This window comes from Felis catus, chromosome E1 (genome assembly GCF_018350175.1).
Source record: "Felis catus isolate Fca126 chromosome E1, F.catus_Fca126_mat1.0, whole genome shotgun sequence".
In the NCBI taxonomy this organism is placed as follows: domain Eukaryota; kingdom Metazoa; phylum Chordata; class Mammalia; order Carnivora; family Felidae; genus Felis; species Felis catus.
Window position 1 is genome coordinate 44,992,160 of NC_058381.1, and position 23,655 is coordinate 45,015,814.

At 36.4% G+C, this 23,655-nt stretch overlaps 1 protein-coding gene across 46 annotated transcripts in view; it reads left to right on the forward strand.

The window, feature by feature from the left end:
* Nucleotides 1-23,655, forward strand: part of EFCAB3 (EF-hand calcium binding domain 3) — a 460,207-nt gene that overhangs the window by 18,369 nt on the left and 418,183 nt on the right. For 44 of the 46 annotated variants that reach the window (XM_045044749.1, XM_045044748.1, XM_045044746.1 and 41 more), the window contains exons 4-8: nt 6,594-6,708; nt 9,231-9,361; nt 10,161-10,243; nt 12,546-12,689; nt 21,411-21,485. In XM_045044749.1, coding sequence (XP_044900684.1) covers nt 6,594-6,708; nt 9,231-9,361; nt 10,161-10,243; nt 12,546-12,689; nt 21,411-21,485 — 548 coding nt within the window. The remainder of the gene's footprint in view (nt 1-6,593; nt 6,709-9,230; nt 9,362-10,160; nt 10,244-12,545; nt 12,690-21,410; nt 21,486-23,655) is intronic. The other 2 variants (XM_045044771.1, XM_045044787.1) reach the window with 2 other exon arrangements.

Consider the following 23,655-nt stretch of genomic DNA (forward strand, 5'->3'; position numbering starts at 1 on the left):
GTCTGTGGATGTGTTCACCAACCTAGAAGTTCTCCAGAGAGGGGAAGGGGACTGGAAATGGAATTAATAATTGATCCTACCTACATGAATAAGCCTCCATAAAAATCTCAATAGTATAGGCCTGTTCAGAGATCTTCCAGGTTGGTAAACACATCCACATACCAGGAGGCTGATGTCCTCCCAAATCCTTGGGGACAGAAGCTCCTGTGCTAAGATCCTGCCAGACATTGCCCTATGTATCCCTTCATCTGGCTATTCACCTGTATCTTTTGTCATATTTAAAAAAATAAACTGGTAAACATATGTAACTATTTTTCTAAGTTCTGTGAGCTCTTCTAGCAAATTAATCAACTCCAAGGAGGGTCTTTTGGGAGCCTCTCATTTATAGGTGATGAGTCTGAAGCACAGGTCACAATCTGGAGTTGTGATTGGCACAAGTGGGGTGGGAGCAGCCTTGTGGGACAGATCCCTTAACCTGTGGAATCTGACAGTATATCCAAGTAGATAGTGTTAGAATTGAGGTAAATTGTAGGACCCAGTTGGTGCCACACCCAGTTGGTGTGGCAGAGAATTGCTTGGTGGTGGGGAAGAATACCTCACACATCTGGTGTCAGAAGTGTTGTGAGTGTGGTAGTCGTGGAGGAGTAAAGGAGAAACACAGAAGAAGAATGGGTTTTTCCCTATCCCATTTGGGGTATCACATGTGGGGTATCACATTTACTGTTTTGCCTATGTTGAACCATCCTTGAATTCCAGAAATAAATCCCACTAGATCATGGTCTATGATCCTCTTAATGTACAATTGAAATATTAGTATATTGTAATAATACTGTACAATATTAGTATTGTATTGTACTAATTAGTATTAATATTGTATTGTACTAATATTGTACTAATATAATGTACTATTGAAATATTGTGTTGAGAATTTTTGCATCTATGTTTATCAGGGATATTGGACGGCAGATTTTTTTTCTTGTAGTGTCCTTGTCTGGTTTTGTTACCTGTAATCTTGGCCTCATAAAACAAGTTTGGAAGTGTTCCCTCCTCTTCAGTTTTTGGGAAGAGTTTGAGAAGGATTGGTGTTAATTCTTAAATGTTTAGTAGAAATCACCAGTGAAGCCATCTTGGACTTTGTTGGGAGGTCTTTGATTACTGATTCAATCTCCTTACTAATAATTGGTCTGTTCACATTTTCTATGTCTTTGTGATTCAGTCTTGTATGTTTCTAGAAATTTATAAATTTCTTTTAGGTTATCTAATTTGTTGGCATATAATTGTTCATAGTAATTTCTTATGAGCTTTAGTATTTCTGTTATCAGTTGAATGTCTCCTCTTTATTTCTGATTTTGAGACTTTTCTTTTTTTCTTAGTCTAGTAAGATTTGTCAGTTTTGATTATTTTTTCAAAAGACAAACTCTTAGCTTCTTTTATCTTTTCTATTGTCTTTTTAGTCTATATTTCTGAGCTTTGTTATTTCCTTCCTTCTATTAACTTTGGGCTTAGTTCCTTTTTTCCTTCCAGTTCCTTGAGGTATAAAATTAAGTTGTTTATTCGAGATCTTTCTTTTTTCTTTTTTTTAAGTTTTATTTTTTAACGTTTATTCATTTTTGAGACACAGAGACAGAGTGTGAGTGGGGGAGGGGCAGAGAGAGAGGGAGACACAGAATCCAAAGCAGGCTCCAGGCTCTGTGCTATCAGCTGTCATGTGAGATCATGACCTGAGCCGATTGGACTCTCAACCAACTGAGCCACCCAGGTGCCCCTCTTTTTTCTTTATGTACGTGTTTATCTCTATAAACATTTTTCTTAGAACAGCTTTTGCTGCATCCAGTAAGTTTTGGTATATTGTGTTTTCATTTACTTTGTCTCCAGGTATTTTTTATTTCCCTTTTGATTTTCTCTTTGACCAATTGGTTGTTCAGGAACATATTGTTTAATCGCTACATATGTGATTTTTTTCAGGTTTTTTTCTTGTAATTGATTTCTTGTTTTATACCTTTGTGGTCACAGAAGATGTTTGATATGATTTCAGTCTTCTTAAGATTTTAAAGACGTGTTTTGTGGCCTAACAAATTATCTATCCTGGAGAATGTTGCATGTGTGCTTGAGAGAATGTATATGCTGCTGCTGTTGGATAGAATGCTCTCTATATGTCTGTTAGGTCCATTTGGTTTCCAGTATAGTTGAAGTTCAATGTTCTCCTTCATTTTTCTCTAGTTAGTCTATCTACTGTTGAAAGTGGGGTATTTAAGTATCCCTTACTATTGCTGCATTGCTGTCTATTTCTCCCGTCAGATCTGTTAATATTTGTTTTATATGTTTAGATGCTGTAATATTGGATACATAAACACTGCAGTTGCTATATCCTCTTGATTAATTCACCCCTTTATCATTATGTAATGATTCTTGTTTGTCTCTTGTTATAATTTTTGGCTTAAAAACATACATTGAGGGGCACATGAGTGGCTCAGTCGGTTGAGCGTCCGACTACAGCTCAGGTCATGATCTCACGGTTTGTGAATTGGAGCTCCACATGGGGTTCTGTGCTGACAGCTCAGATTCAGATTCTGTGTCTCCTTCTCTCTCTCTCTGCCCCTCCCTCAATCATGCTCTCTGTCTCTCTCTCTCTCTCAAAAATAAACATTAAAAAAAAACACGTATTGAGGGGTGCCTGGGTGGCTCAGTTGGTTAAGTGACTGACGTTTACTCAGGCCATGATCCCATGGTTCATGGGTTTGAGCCCCGTGTTGCTCTCTGTGCTGACAGCTCAGAGCCTGGAGCCTGCTTTGGATTCAGTGTCTCCCTCTGTCTCTGCCCCTCCCCCGCTCACTCTCTGTGTCTCTCTCTCTCTCTCAAAAATAAACAAACATTAAAAAAATTAAAAAAACAAAAACCAAAAAATATTTATTGAAATTTATTTTGTCTAATATGAATATAGCTACATTTGCCCTCTTTTGGTTTCCATTTTCATGGAATATCTTTTTCCATCCCTTGACTTTCAGTCTATAAGTGTCCTTAAAGCTGCAGGGAGTCTCTAGGAGGCAGCAGATATTTGGGTCTTTTTTTTTTTTTTTTTCTTTTAATCTATTCAGCCACTCTGTCTTTTGATTGGAGAATTTAGTCCATTTACATTGAAGGTGATTATTGATAGGTGTGGACTTACTATTGCCATTTTGTTGCTTGTTTTCTGGCTTGGTTGCTTGTTTTCTTTGTTCCTTTCTTCCTCTTACTCTCTCCCTTTGTGATTTGATGATTTTCTCTAGTGATATACTTAAAACTATATTTTTTAACTTTTAAGTAATCTTTACAACCAATGTGGGGCTCAAACTTACAACCTCGAGATCAAGAGTCACATGTTCCACTGACTGAGCCAGCCAGGTGCCCTTCTAGTGATATACTTTGATTCCTTTCTTTTTATCTTTTGTATATTTACTGTAGGTTTTTGCTTTGTGGTTACCATAAGGCTTATATAAAACATCTTATAAGCCTATTTTAAACTGGTAACAACTTAACTTCAAATGTATACAAAAGTTCAGCGTTTTTACACCTCACTCTCATTTTGTTTTTGATGTCACCACCTACGTCTTTTTATATTTGTGTATCCATTAACAGATTATTGTTGTTATAGTTGTTTTTAATACATTTATCTTTTAACCTTTATGTGAGAGTTATATGTAATTTACCTTCCACCATTAGAAGATGTCAGTATTCTGAATTTAACTATATGTTTACCTCTACCAGTGAGATTTACACTTTCATTTGTTTTCATGTTACTAATTAGCATCCTTTCATTTTAGCTTGAAGAACTCCCTTTAACATTTCTTTTTTCTTTTTTAATGTTTATTTATTATTTTTGAGAGAGAGAGAGAGAGAGAGAGAGAGAGAGAGAGAGAGGGAGAGAGAGAGAGACAGTGTGAGCAAGGGAAGGGCAGAGAGAGAGGGAGACACAGAATCTAAAACAGGCTCCAGTCTCTGAGCTTTGAGCACAGAACCTGACGTGGGGCTCGAACTCACGAGCTATGCGATCGTGACCTGAGCTGAAGGTGGACGTTCAACCGACTGAGCCACCCTGGCACCCCCACTTTAACATTTCTTATAAGGTCAGTCTATCTAGTGTGATGAACTCCTTTAGCCTTTTTTTTTTTTTTTTTTTTTTTTTTGTCTGGGAAACTATCTGTCTTTCGGTTCTGTAGGACAGCTTTGGGGGGTAGAGTACTCTTGGTTGGCAGGTTTTTGTTTTTGGTATTTTTTGCCCCCAGGATTTTAAATATACCATACCACTGCCTTCTGGCCTGCAAGGTTCCTGCTGACAAATCTGGTGATAATCTCATGGAGAATCCCACTATTCCTTTATGTTCAGTGACAAAAGGCAAAATAATTATTTCTAGAACATCGCAATAAAACTTGTCACCTAGGAAGGAATGGGAGATGGTGGAAGTGTTCCTTTACATTCTTTCATTAGCACTGTATAAACTAGGTTACCTGGGAGACACAATGCCCTAGAAGAATAGGGTACAGAACAAATGTTTTCACTTATTCATTATTTATAGTAAGTCATCCCAATTCTGTAAAATGTTTGAGGCAGCTCATAACATAAACACACTTATACTTTAGAAAAATAATAAAGGATTTGAAAAATCATGTAGTAATGTGGAAATCATAATTGTTCCAGAAATATGAAGATCTCAATGGAGATATATGGGGAGAGGATGGGTGATATAAAGTAGCAGTAGATTCTAGATTATGACTCACTTGTGTGTTATAAAATCAACTTAGGAGGTCACTAACTGGTATTTTGTTTAAAAAGAAATTCGAATAGTATTGAAGACACTAGAGTGTTTTTCACATAATAAGTATTACTTTGTGAAATTACTTCAGTTCTCTCTCTTTGTATATGTGTACTACATCTCAATAGAAATGTATTTTATACTCTGGGTTGTAATCAAAAGAGTTAAAGTCATTCCCTTTGTGAGTGGAGGACTGCAGAGGAGACTGATAATAGGGCAGATTCAGGGGGGCTAAGAGCAAGGTAATGGCACTCTCAGGGCAGGAATTCATGGGATTGGACTTAAAGGGATAGAGAGTCAAAAGGGCAAGTTACCTGCTAAGGAAGGGCAGTGAGGTAGGTGCATGATAAAAATTACCTCTACATCACAATTTTGCTTGGGGCCAAATTCATCTGAAGATGTTATAGATTCAATCCATTCATTGTCCTTTGTATTACTTAAGTAGCCCTTGTATAGCAGGTTACTCTGAAAAGAAGGAGCCACTTCTGCTAAAGAGCTTTTAATTTTGCTTTTAGTTCCTTTATAAGGAAGAATAAGGTATTTCTTATAAAATGCTGAGTTATAGACCAATTGATGGGAGTTCTGAATAGGAACAAGCCTGTGGTTGTTTGCATAGTGACTATCAAATTTATCTACACGTTAAAATCACCTGGCTGTCTTTTTTAAGTTTTAATTTGAATTCCAGTTAACATATAGTATAATATTAGTTTTAGGTGTACAATTTAGTGGTTCAACACTTAATCTGTTGAAGTTAATCTGATCAAATCTTTAAAATTCTACAACCATGGTGATATAATTAGCAAAATCTACACTGTGGAAAATCTATAGGACAAATTGCCTGGCAATAGTGATAATGAGGATGATAAAAGACATGGAAAAAGAGCCTATAGATAAAAAAGAGATCTAAAAGACACATCAGTCAACAAACTGTAATGGTGACCTTACTGAATCCTGATGCAGAGTGTTAATAAATTTTGACATTTATGAAACAATTGGAAATTTGAACACTGACCATGTTTGATGATACTAAGAAATTATTGTTAACTTTTAGGGTGTCATAATTGTGTTTTAAATGTGTTTTTTTAAAAGAAAAAACACCTTGGGGCACCTGGGTGGCTTAGTCAGTTAAGCGTCTGACTTCTGCTCAGGTCATGATCTCGCAGTTTGTGAGTTCGAGCCCTGTGTTGGGAGCCTGGGGCCTGCTTCGGATTCTGTCTCTCTTTCTCTCTCTGTCTCTCTGCCCCTCCTCTGCTTGTGCGCTGCCTCTCTCAAAAATAAACATTAAATTTTTTTTCAAAAATAAAAGAAAAAACACCTTGTAGAAATTAATATTAAAATTTTCACTCATGAAATAATATGATGTTGGAATTTGCTTCAAAATAATGAGAAACAGGAGTAGGGATATAGCTGAAATAGGATTGCCTATTATTGAAGCTGGGTGATGCGTACATGGGAAGATTGTCACATTATTCTTTTTAACGTCTATTTATTTTTGAGAGACAGAGACAGAGCATGAGTGGGGGAGGGACAGAGAGAGAGGGAGACACAGAATCTGAAGCAGGCTCCAGACCCTGAGCTGTCAGCACAGACTCCAATGCGGGGCTCCAGCCCATGAACCATGAGATCATGATCTGAACCAAAGTCAGACACTTAACCGACTGAGCCACCCAGTCGCCCCAATCATCACATTAGTCTGTCTACTTTTGTATATGCTTGAAATTTTCTATAGATAAAAGATGAAAAAAAGAAAAAGTAAGAAAAAAAAGCAACTCAGGAATTATTCCAATTTTCTGTGCAATTTAGGTATGAAACATCGATATTCCTCTGTGGAGAAGAGAAATCCTCTGATTTTTCAGGAGAGAAAAAGTTCAGAAGAAAGAAAAGTTTACAAGTACAGTTGCATACTGAAAGAACTGAGGTACATATGATCTGAAAATATTTTACTTTTGAGCGTTGTTTTTAGCTTTCAAACATTCCATCACATTTTAGTCCAAGTATTGAAATGTCACATCAATCAAAATCATTTTTTTTTTTTGAGAGAAGAGAGAGAGTGCGAGCAGGGGAAAGGGGCAGAGGGGCAGAGGAAAAGGGAGAGAGAGACTCCTAAGCAGGCTCCACACCCAGCATGGAGCCTGACATGGACTTGATCTCATGACCATGAGATCGTGACCTTAACTGAAATTCGTGCAGACACTTAACCTACTGAGCCACCTAGGTACCCCTGAAATATCACAATCTTAAATATTTCTTCTTCTTTCTCTACCTTCCCCTGTTCCTCCTCTTTTTCTTCTTTTTCTTCTTCCTTCTCCTCCTCCTCCTCCTCCTCCTCCTCCTTCTTTTTTCTTTTACAAAAAATGTAACAAGGAACCCATTCAGAAGAATATGACATTTTCCCCTTCCTTCTCCATTAGATCTTTATTTTTATTACTATGCTCTCTGTTAACACTTCTGCTGTTGTAACAGTGACCCTGAGCATTCCTTGGCTGTGGCAGCATCACTTTAATCTTGGCCCCCATCTTGCTCTATATATGGTCTTCTCCCCTGTGTTTATATCTCAAGTCTCCTTCCATTTTTATAAACACTTCATTGTATATCTCATCTTGAGATCCTTAACTTTGTTCCCTCTCCACAGACCTTTTATCCAAATAAAGTCACATATACAGGTTCCAAGGATTAGGATATGGACATATCTTTTTGGGGCCACCATTCAGCCTGCTTCATTCACTGTATGATGTACTTAGATATACTGTCTATCTCATCTGGGTAATTTCTCCCATCTGCTTTCTAGGTTATCTTTCTCCAGCTGAATCTAATCTCTAGTTTAAACTGTCTATTGAGAATTTAATTTCAGTGCCTATATTTTTTACCTCTAGAAACTTTATTTGGTTCTTTTTTTTTTTAATTAAAAAAAATTTTTTTTTAACGTTTATTTATTTTTGAGACAGAGCAAGACAGAGCATGAACGGGGGAGGGTCAGAGAGAGAGGGAGACACAGAATCTGAAACAGGATCCAGGCTCTGAGCTGTCAGCACAGGGCCCGATGCGGGGCTGGAACTCATGGACCGCGAGATCATGACCTGAGCCGAAGTCGGACGCTCAACTGACCGAGCCACCCAGGCGCCCCTGGTTCTTCTTTTTAAAAAGAATTTTTTTTAAACATTTATTTATTTTTGAGAGACAGAGAGAGACAGAGCATGAGCAGGGGAGAGGCAGAGAGAGAGGGAGACACAGAATCTGAAGCAGGCTCCAGGCTCTGAGCTTTGAGCACAGAGCCTGACGCGGGGCTTGAACTCACAAACCGCCAGATCATGACCCGAGCCGAAGTCAGACGCTCAACCGACTGAGCCACCCTGGCACCCCCATTTGGTTCTTCTTATAATCTGCCTTATGTCATGTTTTTTGGTCATGTTCTTTAGTTGTTTCAAGACTGATACCTGATAAAGATAATACAAAGTCCCTGGGGGATCTAAATCTTCTGTTTATTGCTTTGTCTGCTTCTCACTCATTAACTTATGTCCTTGGGTAGTTTGTACTTTTTGTTTATTTTCTCATATATTGTTGATCTAAATCTGTGGGAATCTCACGTGAGTCTGGATCTAGAGTATTCTCCTCCAAGAGAATTTGAATTCTCTTCTGCACTGCACTTCAGAAATGTGATGGACATGGGACAACTTTAAATGACTTTTTTGGTTTCTGTTCTCCTACCCCACATATTTAGTGTAGATTTGAGTCTGTACTCATGTGTGGGTAGATCTGTCACCATAACTAATCCAGAGGAGTACTCTTTCTTCTCTCTCTCTCTCTTTTTTTCCAGCCTGGAGCTGAGACAAAGACAGATTTTACTCTGCATACTTCTGTGCTTCAAAAGGGGCCTAGACTCCATGTAAACAAGGGTCTAGACTCCACGTAAAATTGAAGACACCCATTATTACAGTCCTCATTTTCTAAAGTGATGCTTTTCTGTCTACCCAGCTACTTGCCACCTTTGAATCATGCTTATGCATACATGTTAAGTGGATAATTTTCTCAATCATGAGGATGATTTAAAGCATAAGTACCTGTGTTATTTGAATAACTGTGTTGATTCTCCACATTATTTTGCTCATATGGTCAGAGCCCATATATGTAGCCTAGAATCTGGTGGTCTTCTCTTCACTATACCATAGATTTGCCCTGCTTTGTGAAATCCACTATTTTAAATTGACACGACATTAATTAGATGATTTAGTTGCATACTTAGAAAAACATGACTCTGCAAAAAAAATTCTATAGTTTATTTAAAATTTTAGTGTATGTAAACTCTAATTCCATTACAAAAAGCAATTTTACATCAGTGAGGAACCCAGATATGATTAGCTATCTTTTTAAGAGGTTTATTTTCCAGTAATGCTGGTTTACCAGTGTGATCTCAGGCACCAACATTCCTGCATTTGGCTCTAGATTGCCTCTTCCTCAGTGAAGCTGTTGAAGGAGAAGATGACTAAGAAAGAAAGGTCTTCACTCAAGTTTCCGAATCAGGACAGTGTTCACAAGACTTTATCACCCCTTTGTACATCTTCCTCAGTTATTCGGTATTTAAATCATTGTTTTTTTCCCTTAAATGTTGCATTAAGATTTGGGTTTTTCTTTTCAGAATCCTCTATCATTTCCACATAAAGTATGCAAAATAGTTTGTGCAGACTAAGACTATGCTCTAGGGAGGGTGGCGTAGAGCTAAGATCACTGTATGTGGAATTCACAAACTTAACGTTGAGTCCTTATTGACCTCACTTGCTAGCTTAGGCTCTTGTACAATTCACTTTATATCTCTGGGCCTCAGTCTCCACATCTGTACAAGAATCTTGTACTAGACGGACCCTTGAGATTTCTTCTAACACTAACATTCTATGATTTGAGTTATTTACGTGTTAGGGGATTAGATAAATCATCTTTTCAAAAAATTTTTACTGACAGGTTGTGGCATCTGGGATTCTTTGCTATTTAAAGATACTCTTGTTTTTCCTTACTATAATAACTTTCTATAAAATTTGCTGTGACTTGAATTAAGAGTAGCAAAAATTGGACGACAGCCAAAGGATAGTGAATCATGGGCACTACTTACTGACCAGGGTAAATTCTGCTCCATAGAGAGATGTCTAAAAGAAGCAAGGTGGGAATTCTGGGATGAAGAGTATATAATTCACTATCACTTGGATGGTCTTTTAATAAAGGTTTTTATGGAGTAAGAGACTGGAGAATCTCAAACTGTTGATAGGCTTGCTAGTATTTCAATGGAAAAATGGCATAAATATTTTGTGTGTGTGGTGTTTTGTTTTGTTTTGTTTCGTTTCGTTTTTGTGCTGCTTTCTAATGTGGCTGTTTCTTTGACAGGAAAAGGGAAATGCTTTCTAGCCTCTGCAAGACATCATATAATGAAGTACCTCAAGGACACTTACACTCACAAGAATTAAGCGGTAATAATAGATTCTAGAACTTCTTGAATAAATTACCTGATTGTGTACATTTTAGAAATTGTTTCAGTGATTAGTGTCGCTTTCTTTACTCCTAATGGCATATGATATCAACTAATATTACATGATGTGACAAATGCTGTAGTCTGTGAGTAAGCATAAGCAAACTAGGTAAAATAAGTATTCATAAATATCTTTTTTTTAGAAATATCTTCTGTTATATTGATAGGCAAAATGTAACATATGTGCTTATTTTAGTTAAAATATTTTGGGAAAAAAGTCTGAATATTACATCCAATGAATATATTAGTAAGCACTAGACTCACTGATTTTACTAGGATTTAGTTCTTGGTACATAGTACCCTTCACTTCTTTTTTTTCCCCCTTCACTTCTTGACACTGAACTCTCCCGTATCTTGGGCCTCTTCTTTATATTTATGGAGTCATTTAGCATATTTTTCCTTTCTGATCATCATATTAGGCATCTTTTTATTTTATTTTTTCATAAGTAATCTCTGTGCTCAACGTGGGCCTTAAACTCACAACCCTGAGATCAGAAGTTGCGTGTTCTACTAACTGAGCCAGCCAGATGCCCCTATGTTAGGCATCTTTTCTTTTTCTTTAAATTTTTAATGTTTATTTATGTTTGAGAGAGAGAGACAGACAGACAGAACGTGAGCAGGGGAGGGGTGGAGAGAGAGGGAGACACAGAATCGTAAGCAGGCTCCAGGCTCTGAGCTGTCAGCACACAGCCCAATGTGGGGCTTGAACTCACGAACCACGAGATTATCACCTGAGCTGCAGTCGGATGCTTAATCAACTGACTCACCCACGTGCTCCAGACATCTTTTATCCTCCAGTTTTATTGGGATATAATTAAGATGTAGCACTGTGTAAGTTTAAGGTGTATAGCATAATGACTTGACTTACATATATTGTGAGATGATTACCACAGTAAGTTTAATTAATATCCATCATCTCATATAGATACAGAAAAAAAGTTTTCCTCATGAGGAGAACTGTTAGGATTGTAAACAACATCCATAGCCTTCCCTATTTTCTCATTGGAGAAGATTCCCTTTCATGTCACTAATCCCTTCACTCTTAATTTTCTTCCATTGAATTTTCTTCTGCTTCCTCAGGGACTGTGTCAGTATTATACTCTATGTGTTTCAAAGAAGCTTCTTGAAAGAGTTGGTTTCCTTAATTATTTATTTACTTCCCATTTCACTGAAACCTGGTTTCCACCCCTAATACTCTACTAAAACTCCTGTTATTAAAGCCATCGTGGGGCGCCTGGGTGGCTCAGTCGGTTAAGCGTCCAACTTCGGCTCAGGTCATGATTTTGCAGTTCATGGGTTCGAGCCTCACATAGGTTGTACTGACAGCTCAGAGCCTGGAGCCTGCTTCAGATTCTGTGTCTCCAGCTCTCTCTCTGCCCCTCCCCAGCTTGCACTCTGTTTTTCTCTCTCTCTCAAGAATAAATAAACATTAAAAAAAAAAAACATTGTTACCAATATGTTAGTCTTTCTCTGGTATTTAGCGCTGTCATCTAGCACCTCTTTTTCTGAAAACTAAGGGTAGTACCCACTGAACTAAATTCAGTTTAATTCAACAGACATTTTTTGAGGATCTGTTCTGAAGTAGACACTGGCACTTGAAGAATGAAAAATCTTGCCCCCTAGAGCCTGATAGTTGAGTGAGGGATATTGACATGCAAGCATTCACAATACCAATAGCTTTGTCTGAGATAGGTACCAAGTGATATGGGAGCATGGAAGAAGGATTTAAACATTCCCAGGGAAAATTGTGACTGCCTTTGCTATGTGAGCTTTGCATGACTTTTCTCAGTTTCTGAGAGTTGTTTAGGAAACCTGTAGACTTGGAGGTCATTTACTCTAGACATACCTAAATAAATCATGAGATTGATTTTAAATTTTTTTTTTCAACGTTTATTTATTTTTGGGACAGAGAGAGACAGAGCATGAACGGGGGAGGGGCAGAGAGAGAGGGAGACACAGAATCGGAAGCAGGCTCCAGGCTCTGAGCCATCAGCCCAGAGCCCGACGCGGGGCTCGAACTCACGGACCGCGAGATCGTGACCTGGCTGAAGTCGGACGCTCAACCGACTGAGCCACCCAGGCGCCCCTTGAGATTGATTTTAAAGCAAAGAATTAGAACACAAAGACTTGCTCCTCTTTCTTCCTTTACTGATCATTGTTGTTTTTTCATTGGGAGAGAGTGTAGCAGGGATGACGATAATTATTCGTTTGAATTAATTAACTGTTTTGTCGTGTGTATTTAGCACTTCAGAAGGCCTGTAAAATTTTTAGCAAAATTCAAAGTGGTAAAATTTATGTGAATGATCTGCCAATGATCCATCACACCTTGAAGATTTTTATAAGTGATTCGGAAATGCAAAAGGCACTAAAGACTGTTGATATTGATGGTAAGTTTTGTGTTTTCATTATTAGTTTAAGGTTTGCAAACATGGATGTAAGTTATATGTTGGTCAGATTAATTACAAATCATAGGAAAGCTAAGTTTTATAATATGTTCTAAAAACGTTTTTTGCACATTTATGATAATATTAAGAAATTGGGCCTCCGGTATAATTGGATTGATTGATTACCAGATTTGATTATGACATACTTTCATCAACATCTGATATTTTTAGACTTTTAATTTTTGCTACTTGCATACGATAGGGAAGATTTCTTAAGGCAAAGTGTTTGAGTATAAAAGACCAGATTAATATATTTAACTATGTTAAAATTAATAACTTTTATTTATCAAAAGACACTTTAAAGTAAAAAGACAAGTTATGAACTTGGAAATATTTGCAATTCACAGAAGTGACAAAGGATTAGTTTTCAGAATGTGTAAAGAACTCATACAAATTAGTAACAAACAATGGAATGGAAAAGTAAGACACACGGATAAGAATATCACATAAAAGAAAATATATGTAGCCAATAATCATATAAAAATATTTTCCATCCTCAGTAGTCAAAAAAATGCAAATCAAAATCCTAATAATTTTATTTTAAAACATCTGGAAAAGTAATTGTTCTTTTGTTGTCAGTGTCCAATACTTTAATCAAAGAAATAAATAATAGAGAACTGATTACATTTACAGATCATTCCAAGCTTATTAAGGAGGAGAAATAAGTTTAGAATAAAAATGGTATAGATAAGTTGAAGGATTGGTCAGAAATAAAATAAACTTAATACACACAATGGCACAGTAATACTCTGAGGTTAAAAGCATCAAGCTACTCAAATAAAAGATGTGGATTGGTTATTATAAAAACTTTGTAGATGGAGAATACTAGGAGTCAAATGGACCACCAATAGAATGTTACTTAGCAACCTAACGGGAGTTGACAAGTTGCAATGGTGTCATTCGTCTATCTATCCGAGTCACCCCAACATTTTTTGAGTGCCTACTGTACACAACTTTCAGAGGGTATAAAAATAAAATAATAAATATAAATCTAACTTTTAGAAAGACTAAAAAGCAACTCTATTTTTTCTGACATGTTTGTTTATCCATTTGTTAATTCTCTTGACATATAATTTTTTGGAGATTTATTATTAAAATAATTATTCAAAGTGGAAATAACTTTATTCTCTGAAAGCATAGGGGAATAGAAAGGAGAAAATAAAACTTATGTGTAATCCCACTACCCAGAGCTGAACTTTGGTATTTTTACATATATTTTTCTAGGATTTTTCTAAGCATGTGTGTGCGTGTGTGTGTGTAACTGTGGTATATACATATGCATAAACACATAATTAGAAAATATATATGTTGACTCACATGCATACAATTTTGTTACCTTTTTCTATTAACTTTATATGTTAGGCAACCTTCCATATAAATAAATATAGATCCACACTGCCTTTTTAAATATTTAATTTTTTTTTAACATTTATTAATTTTTGAGAGAGAGACAGAGCATGAGTGGGGGAGGGGCAGAGAGAGTGGGAGACACAGAAGCAGAAGCAGGCTCCAGGCTCTGAGCTGTCAGCACAGAGCCAGGCGTGGGGCTCGAACTCACAAACTGCGAGATCATGACCTGAGCCGAGGTTGGACACTTAACCGACTGAGCCACCCAGGCACCCCAACACTGCCTTTTTAAATGGCTGTGTGCCGGGGTCCAGCCCCAGCAGGTCCAGGGGTTCCCGAAGGATGCACGGCCTCGGCGAAAATAACAAATGGACACGGACAACAACAGTGTGTTAGACTGGCCGCTTTATTGCGGCAAACGTGGCATTATATTTGTTAGCAATTTCCTTGTAGCGTGCGTCATCTATGTTTCTTGGCTTTACCTAATTCTAAAAATGTTCCTTTGTGTAATCACCCATTAAGGGACAACATGGTTATTTTCTTGTAACGTTACAAGAAATTGATTAATTTCTTCATATTATTTTCATTATGTATCTACGTTTATTTATAGTCTATAAAGCGTTTGCTTTGCTATTTTCATGAAAGGTCATCTATCTCTCAACACCTCAAGTGGAACATTTACAGGGACATGACTTCTTAATTGTTTCTTTGAACCATTTGCGTATAAGGAACAAAAGTTATTCGCTTTGGTCTGGGGTGCCGGGAGGGAGCCAAGAGGGCCCTGGGAACCCACGCCTTCTGCGCTCCCAGGGAGACAATGTATACCTAGGAACTAATGAACCATTCTGTACCTTAACCCACCAGGTCCAGTTATCATCTGGAATGCCTCCTGGGGGCCAAGTGGGCCTAGGGGTTGGAGTAATTTGTACCATAGATGCATTCCTTTGTTGCCAGGGTGGGGATTTCAAATCCATTTGTCCCCCTCCCTGGCTGGGAAATATATGGGGCTATCCTTCCTTTAGGTAGAGGAGTCTTTACAGGGGGTGGCAAGGGCTGGATGTAGGCCCGCATAATTTCCCTGTGGAATCTTATTTCTTTCCCCCGTGGTCCTTTTCCCAGGGGGCCTGTCATGGGCAATTCCCCAACCGACAAATCCCCAGGTACTTTCATTGGTAGGGGGCTGCCCTGACCAATGCTAAGGCCAAATTACATAAAAGCAGGGGTACAAGAAGCTTCACTGTCGGTGGGCCACCATGCAGTCCCGATCCATCCATCACCCGGGCCCTTCCATCAGGCTGGTTGGAGAGCTTGGCTTTTGGCAGCTGTGAATTATTCTGGGAACAGATCAAAGCACAAAAACAAATTGTTTTGAAAAATAAGCAATATAACAAATAATCTAAATAAATATGTCATTTCTAATATTTTTGCTGTTATAAGCAGGGTTTTTTCTCTTTATCTCATCAGAAAAAAGATAGGTCACTAAAATTGAAATTGCTAGGTCAAAGGATGTGAACATTTTAAGGCTTTTAAGTAATACTGTTATTAGAAATTCAAAGCAATAAATCTTTAGAACTTTAGATTTCAAGACTTCAGATGTAGTTTCTTCCAATTACCTGGATTTACAGTTGGGGAAACTGAGGGACAGAAAGATAAAAGTCTACTCCAAAGCCATACAACCTATTTTATTTTATTTGTTTTTATTTTATTTTAATTCCAGTTAGTTAGCATACAGTGTTGTATTAGTTTCAGGTGTACAATATAGTGATTCAGCAATTCCCTATATTATGCAGTGCTCATCAAGATAAGTATACTTTTCATCCCCTTCACCTATTTCATCCATCCCCTCGTCCACCTTCCCTCTGGTAACCCCCAGTTTGTTCTCTATAGTTAAGAGTATGTTTGCTGGTTTGTCCTGTTCCCCACCCCCGCCCCCCACCACTTTGTTCACTTGTTTTGTTTCATAAATTCTACATGTGAGTAAAATCATATGGTATTTGTGTTTCTCTGACTGGCTTATTTCACTCAGCATTATACTCCCTAGCTCCATCCATGTTTTTGCAAATGGCAAGATTTAATTCTTTTTATGGCTGAATAATATTCCAGTGTGTGTGTGTGTGTGTGTGTGTGTGTGTGTGTGTGTGTGTGTGTGTGTGTATCACATCTTCATTCATCTATCGATGGACATTTGGACTGCTTCCATAATTTGACTATTTTAAATAATGCTGCAATAAACCTAGGGATGCCTATATACCTATAAATTAATGTTTATTCTTTGGGTAAATTCCCAGAGGTACAATTACTGGATCATATGGTAGTTTTAATTTTTTGAGGAAATCTCCATACTGTATTCCACAGTGGCTACACCAGTTTGCATTCCCACCAACAATGCACAAGGGTTCCTTTTTTTTTCTACATCATTGCCAACACTTGTTTTTCCTTGTGTTTTTAAATTTAGCCATTTTGATAGGTGTGAGGTGATATCTCATTGTGGTTTTGATTTGCATTTCCCTGATGATGAGTGATGTTGAACACCTTTTCATGTGTCTGTTGGCCATATGTAGGTCTTCTTTGAAGAAATGTCTGTTCCTGTCTTCTGCCCATTTAAAATGGATTATTTGTTTTTCTGGTGTTGAATTATATAAGTTCTTTATATATTTTGGATTCTAACCCTTTATTGGGTATGTCATTTGCAAACATCTTATCCCATTCAGTAGGTTATTGTTTAGTTTTATTGGTTGTTTCCTTTGCTGTACCAAAGCTTTTTATTCTGTGGTAATCCCAGTAGTTTATTTTTACTTTTGTTTCCCTTGCCTCAGGAGATGTATCTAAAAAGATGTTGCTATAGTTGATGTCAGAGAAATTACTGCCTCTGCTCTCTATTAGGATTTTTATGGTTTTAGGTCTAACATTTAAATTCTTAATCCATTTTGAACTTTTGTGTACAGTGTAAGAAAGTGGTCCAGTTTCATTCTGTTGCATGTTGCTGTCCAGTTTTCCCAACACCGTTTGTTGAAGGGACTCTCTTTTCCAAATGCATATTCTTGTCTCCTTTGTTGAAGATTAATTGGCCATTTAACTGTATGTTTACTTCTGTGTTTTCTATTGTGTTCCATTGATCTATGTGTCTATTTTTGTGCCAGTACCACACTGTTTTGATTACTACTGCTTTGTAATATAACTTGAAATCTGGAATTATGATACCTCCAGCTTTCTTTTTATTTTTGAAGGTTGTTTTGGCTATTTGGAGTCATTTCCGTTTCCATACAGATTTTAGGATTGTTAGTTCTAGTTCTGTGACATGCTGTTGGTATTTTGATAGGGATTGCATTACATTTGTAGATTGCTTTGGGTAGTATGGATATTTTAACAATATTCTTCTAGTTCGTGAGCCCGGAATGTCTTTCCATTTGTTTGTGTTATCTTCACATTCTTTCATCAATGTTTTATAGTTTTCTGAGTACAGATCTGTCACCTCCTTGCTTAAGTTTATTCTTGGTATTTTATTATTTTTGGTGCCATTGTACATGGGATTGTTTTCTTAATTTCTCTTTCTGCTGCTTCATTATTAGTGTCCATACAAACAATTTTAGATAACATATGTTAGTTTAAATTTTTATTCCTTAATTTTTACATTGAAAAAAGTGTAGACCTATATTGAATATCTTGGTAAAAATTGCAAATACAAGAAAAAGTTTAATAACTGAATATAAAGGTTTTTTTTTGTTTTAAGTTAGTATTTTTAGCTTGAAGAAGTTTACAAATTACAAAATGGAAATTATCTCTTCACCTCAATCTTTCACTACAATTCTTCATAGTACACACTGTTAATAATTTGGTAGGTATTCTTCCTGGATATTTGTTATATACATTTTAATTGGTCTCATGTTGATTAGTGGTGAAGTTACCTCTAAAATTTTTGCTATTACAAATAATGCTATAAAGAGCATCCTTGTTCATCAATTCTTGCACATTTGTGTAAATATTTTTATAGGATAGATTTCTAGAAATGAAGAAGCTGGGTCATAGGATATGCATATACCTATAGGAACATGGTTTATGTCAAGTCATGTTATCTTGTCCAGCTTTATTGAGATATAATTGACAAATATAAATTGCATATATTTAAAGTGTACAGCGTAATGATTTGATATACATGTACATTGTGAAATGATTACCAGCTATCAAGTAAATAACATCTCCATCACCTCACATAGTTACCTTTTTTGTGTGTGATGAGAACACTACTCTCTTAGGATATACTCTCTCAGCAAATTTCAAAGATACAATATAGTATTATTAACTATAGTCACCATGCTGTACATCAGATTCCCAGAACTTGTTCATCTTATACCTAAAGTTTGTATCCTTTGACAAACATCTGCCCATTCCCTCCACCCTCCAGAATATGTCATATACATAGAGGTTACATTTTCTTTATTCATCTGTTGGTGAGCATTTAGGCTGTTTCCATTTCTTGGCTATTGGGCATAATGCTGCAATGTTTGAAGTGCACATAGCTCTTTGAGATAGTGCTTTTATTTCCTTTGGGTATCTATCCAAAAGTGAGCTTGCTGGATGATATGATAGTTCTGTTTTTAATTTTTAGACAAAACCTCTGTACTGTTTTTGGAATTGGCTATTCCAATGGATTTTAAATTATCTGCGTATTTTATAGTTTTATTGAGGTATATACTTGACATATTTAAAGTATACAATTTGAAAATTTCTACATATGTATATACTTGTGAAAACTCAATCCCATTATACCCCTTTGTAAGCCCCCATTCTCTTTCCACAACCCCCCCTCACTACTTCCCAAGCAAATACTAACCTGCTTCTGTCACTACAGATTGTTTCTATTTTCTAGAACTTTATATAAATGATATCGTGCAGTAAGTACTCATTTTTTTTAGTTTGATTTCTTTCACTCAGCGTAATTATACTGAGATTCATCTATGCTTTGGTACATATCAGGTTTATTTCTTTTTATTGCTAAGCAGCGTTCTCTCTTATGGATGTACCATGATTTGTTCATCCATTCATTAATTGATGATGTTTGGATTGTTTCTAGTTTTTGGCTATTACAAATAAAGCTGGTGTAAACATTCATTTATGTGTCTTTGTGTAGTCATATACTTTCATTTATCTTGGGTAAATACCTGATGGTAGGATAACTGGGTCATATGGTAGGTATATTTGAATTTTTTAGAAACTGCTAAACTGTGCTTGCAAAGCAGCTGAATTATTTTACATTGTTATGAACAATTTATGACAGTTTCAGATGCTCCTCATCCTTGTCAATCCTGGAATTGGTGAGCCTTTAAAAATTGTCATTCTAATAGATGTATGGTGTTTTCTCATTGTGGTTTTAATTTGCATTTCCTGAATGATCAAATGATTTTGAATATATCTTCATGTGCTTTTTTGCTCCCTGTATATCTTATGCCCATTGAAAATGTGTTTGTGTTCCTACTATTGCGTTTTGAATGTATATATTCTGAATACGAGTCCTTTACTGGATATGTGAGAGAGAGCACAGGCAAGGGAGGAACAGAGAGGAAAGAGAGAATCCCAAGCGGGCTCCGCCCTGTCAGCACAGAGCCCTATGCGGGGCTTGAACTCACCAACTGTGAGATCATGACCTGAGCCCAAATCAAGAGTCGGAATTTAACCAGCTGAGCCACCCAGGCACCCCAATTTTTGAAGAATATCTTTCAACTTAAGTTCATACTTCTGAAGAAGTCTAGTCTACAACTATTTCTTGTATGGATTGTGCTCTTGATGTTTTATCTATAAGGTTTTTGTTTAAACCTAAGTCACATAGAAGTCAGAAAACAAATCAAAATAATTGATTGAAATTTGCACAGATGTTTCATTGTTTCTTTGAAGGAAAGGAGAAACCACTCTCAAGTTATGACACTGAAAAAGAAATTTTGAGGTAGACAACTTGACAAATTTTCCAATCCAGAAAGTGTTTCTGTGGTTTAGCAATGAGAACAACTAAGCCTTGTCAATTTCTCTGACAGTAGAAGCCTGCAGACCACCAGAAGCACTGAAATGTTCTTTTATGAGTTACTTTGTTCAGATTACATTAATTTAAAATGTAAATTTAGGGGCGCCTGGGTGGCGCAGTCGGTTAAGCGTCCGACTTCAGCCAGGTCATGATCTCGCGGTCCGTGAGTTCGAGCCCCGCGTCAGGCTCTGGGCTGATGGCTCGGAGCCTGGAGCCTGTTTCCGATTCTGTGTCTCCCTCTCTCTCTGCCCCTCCCCCGTTCATGCTCTGTCTCTCTCTGTCCCAAAAATAAAATAAAACGTTGAAAAAAAAATAAAATGTAAATTTATAATAAGTTTCTTCCAAACACAGATAAACCCTTTCAAAATTGGCCTCATTTACTATATAAAGAGGAAAATGACGTTAGTTATTTAACTTGAAGAATCTTGAAAAATTCAGATGTTCCTTGACGCAGATCTATGCTTGTCTAGAAAATGAGACAGAAGAATCCTGATTCTGTGTTTTGTCACACTTTGTAAATCTGGATTTTCAGCTCTAGTTGCTCATCAGAGATGACCTGTGCATTATCATGCAGAAAAAAAAAGCTCCATAATTTCAACTTCTCATTCAAACCAAGCAATAATTTCTTACTGAAATTTTCATTTGTACAATTTAGATTTCTTTCTTTCTTTTAATAAATAGGCATTACTTTTTGCATGATAAATGAGAGGATTTTTTGGGTGAAGATTTTAATATTGTGCAATATTTTGTGCATTTGTTTAATGCATTTTGTGTGTGTGTGTGTGTAATGAGAGAGAGAGAGAGAGAGAGAGAGAGAGAGAGAGAGGAAAGGAGGAGAGGAGAGAAGCAGGTGGAATGATTTGAGGCAAAGCTTTCATTAGAGTCTCATCTGGATCTGTAATCTCCCCTAAAACCACTGGTATAGAGGGTCTTAGCTAGAACACAATGAAATCAGTCCTATTCTTTTCAGGTAAAACCATTATATATGTAAAATAGACAAGTTGCATGATTTTTTTGCATCTAATGACAAGTATAAAAATTAGAGCTTTGAGTAAAGAATATTGCAGTATCTTAAATTCTAGTCTATATCATTTTGATTATTGCTGGGCACTATTTACTACATAATTAAAATGTGTAATTATGTTTTTATGATAGGTTTTCTTTTTACATTCTATATTTAATGTTAATGCTCCTCTAGACTATCAGTTAATTCTATTCACATTTTTAGTTGGATTTTTATCTTATGTTCTTAATGAGTTTGCTAATGCAGTTTTTTTCCTTCTGTTTCTGAACCATTATTATAGTTAATGGAATGCTGGAGTTTTCAGATTTCCTTAAGACTGTGAATGATGTTTGTTATTTGGTCTCCCAGGATCCAGGTAAAAAAACGATTCTTCAAAATTGCAGAAAAGAATGATTTTGATTGTCACTGATTTTAGGGTGGGATGGTTATATGAATTTATGTTTTTTTCAGATCTCTCACATAGTTTTTTCCCCTGTAGCCTAGGTTGAGAAAAATTAGACACGAGTTATTTCATAAAAGGCACTAAAAACCTGTCCACAGTATCCTAATTTTCTATCCATAATCTCCACTCTTTCCTGCATGCAACTGCTAGATTTTCTTAACGCACGATTTTTGTCATATCATTCTCCTGCTCAAAAATTTAGATGCTTTTCCTGTGATGAAATGAATGTGGTCCAAACCCTTATGCTTGACATCCTCACCCCCTTATAATTTTTCTTGCCACTTTCCTCTTCGTAGAATCTTTTCCAGGCAAGAACCCCATGCTCCAGGTATAGACACAAATGTCTATACATGCCAATTTCATTCTTGTTTCCAGGCCTTTCTTTGTTCATGTGTTTTTTTTTTCTTTTTTTCCCTTTGAAATCTCAAATCTGTTTTCTTCTCCAATGTGAATAGTACTTTCTTTGCTCTCTTTGGAATCTGCTTGTATTTCTCCCTAAAAATTTCAGACACTGATGGATCTCCTAACAACGTTTAGTTTACACTCCTGTAAATAGCAAAGAAAGTGATTGGAAGAAATACTCATGTTACTGATAGAAACAGTGCTTCCAATATTCTGAGATATCTAGGGTTTGTGACCTAATTTTAACAGTTCTTTGGGTTAGAACAAATCAAAACAAAAACCAGTTCCTTGGTTTTGCCATTAGGCAAGATCAAATTCCTATAATCTGTCCTTGGGATTATATATTTCTGTCAACCAGCCTGTATTTTCTTGGAATCAAGGATATATGAATGTGATAATCTTCATATACCTGGATAAGAAGCAAGAGGCAAGAAAAACTCATTAATGTTTATTCATTAATGTAGTGAATGTTATTTAATACATTACCGTATGCATCAATTAGCAGTATAGATGTGATGCTTGGCTTGCTTTCCCTCTTTGAATTTCTTCCTACTTGGCATTTTGATTAACTCCTATAACACTGGGTTTCCTCTTTGTCTACTTGGTATTCAGCTTATAGCTTTTTCTTGACTATAGATTTGTAAGTGTGTTTGGGTACCTAAGTACTGCCTGCTTGTCGAGCCCCAGTTGAGCTATCATGTATTCCTTTGTTTTTCAAGTTCTATTTGAAGTTTTCTATTTTGACCTTATTTTTTATTTATGGTCAAATGTTCTGAGACCAACCAAGAAGTGCCAAATTTCTTTTCTTCCTCTTAAAACAGTATGCCTAATTCTCAAATACACTATTTTTAGTAAAATATCCAAGCAATATAATAGTATATAAATGTAAAATACCCCCTTAGTCCTTCCTATATTAAAGTTAATGTTGACTTTAGCATCTTTTATTATATGCATTTATGAATGTATATAAATATTTACATATTTTGTAAGAGAAAATGAGTTATCAGTTACTAGGCAGAAGAGAACTAGAGTACCTGGGTCTTATAGAGGCAAGTGAAAAGATCAAGCATACAGTTAGAAATCAAGAGACCCTAAGAAAATAAAAGGGAAAAATATGATCATCTTATACTTTAAGAGAAAGGGATCATGCTATGTACTTTGTTGTCTAGCATGATTTTTTTTTTTTTAACTGAGTAATATGTCTTGGAAAGTTTTCCCCGTGCCAGTAAGTGTAGGTCAGGCTTTTACTTAAAAAAAATTGTTTTTAAGTTTATTTTTATTTATTTTGAGAGAGAGAGATACAGAGCAAGTGAGGGAAGGGCAGAAAGTAAGGGAGACAGAATCCCAAGCAGGCTCCATGCTGTCAGTGCAGAGCCTGATGTGGGGCTTGATCTTACCATCCATGAGGTCATGACCTGAGCCAAAATAAGGGGTCGGATGCTTAACCAAATGAGCCACCGAGGTGCTCGATCCTTTTATTTTTTAATAGCTGCATGGTGTCTGAAAAATGTAGATATACTATAATTTATTTAACTAATCCTTTATTGATTCTAATTATCTTCCTAGTATAGACACTTTCACAATGAATATCTTTTCTTATATTTTATACATATTTATTTTCACATTATAGTTTATATATGTATGCTTGTGTCCTTAAGTGCCTTTTAAGGCAAAATTAGTT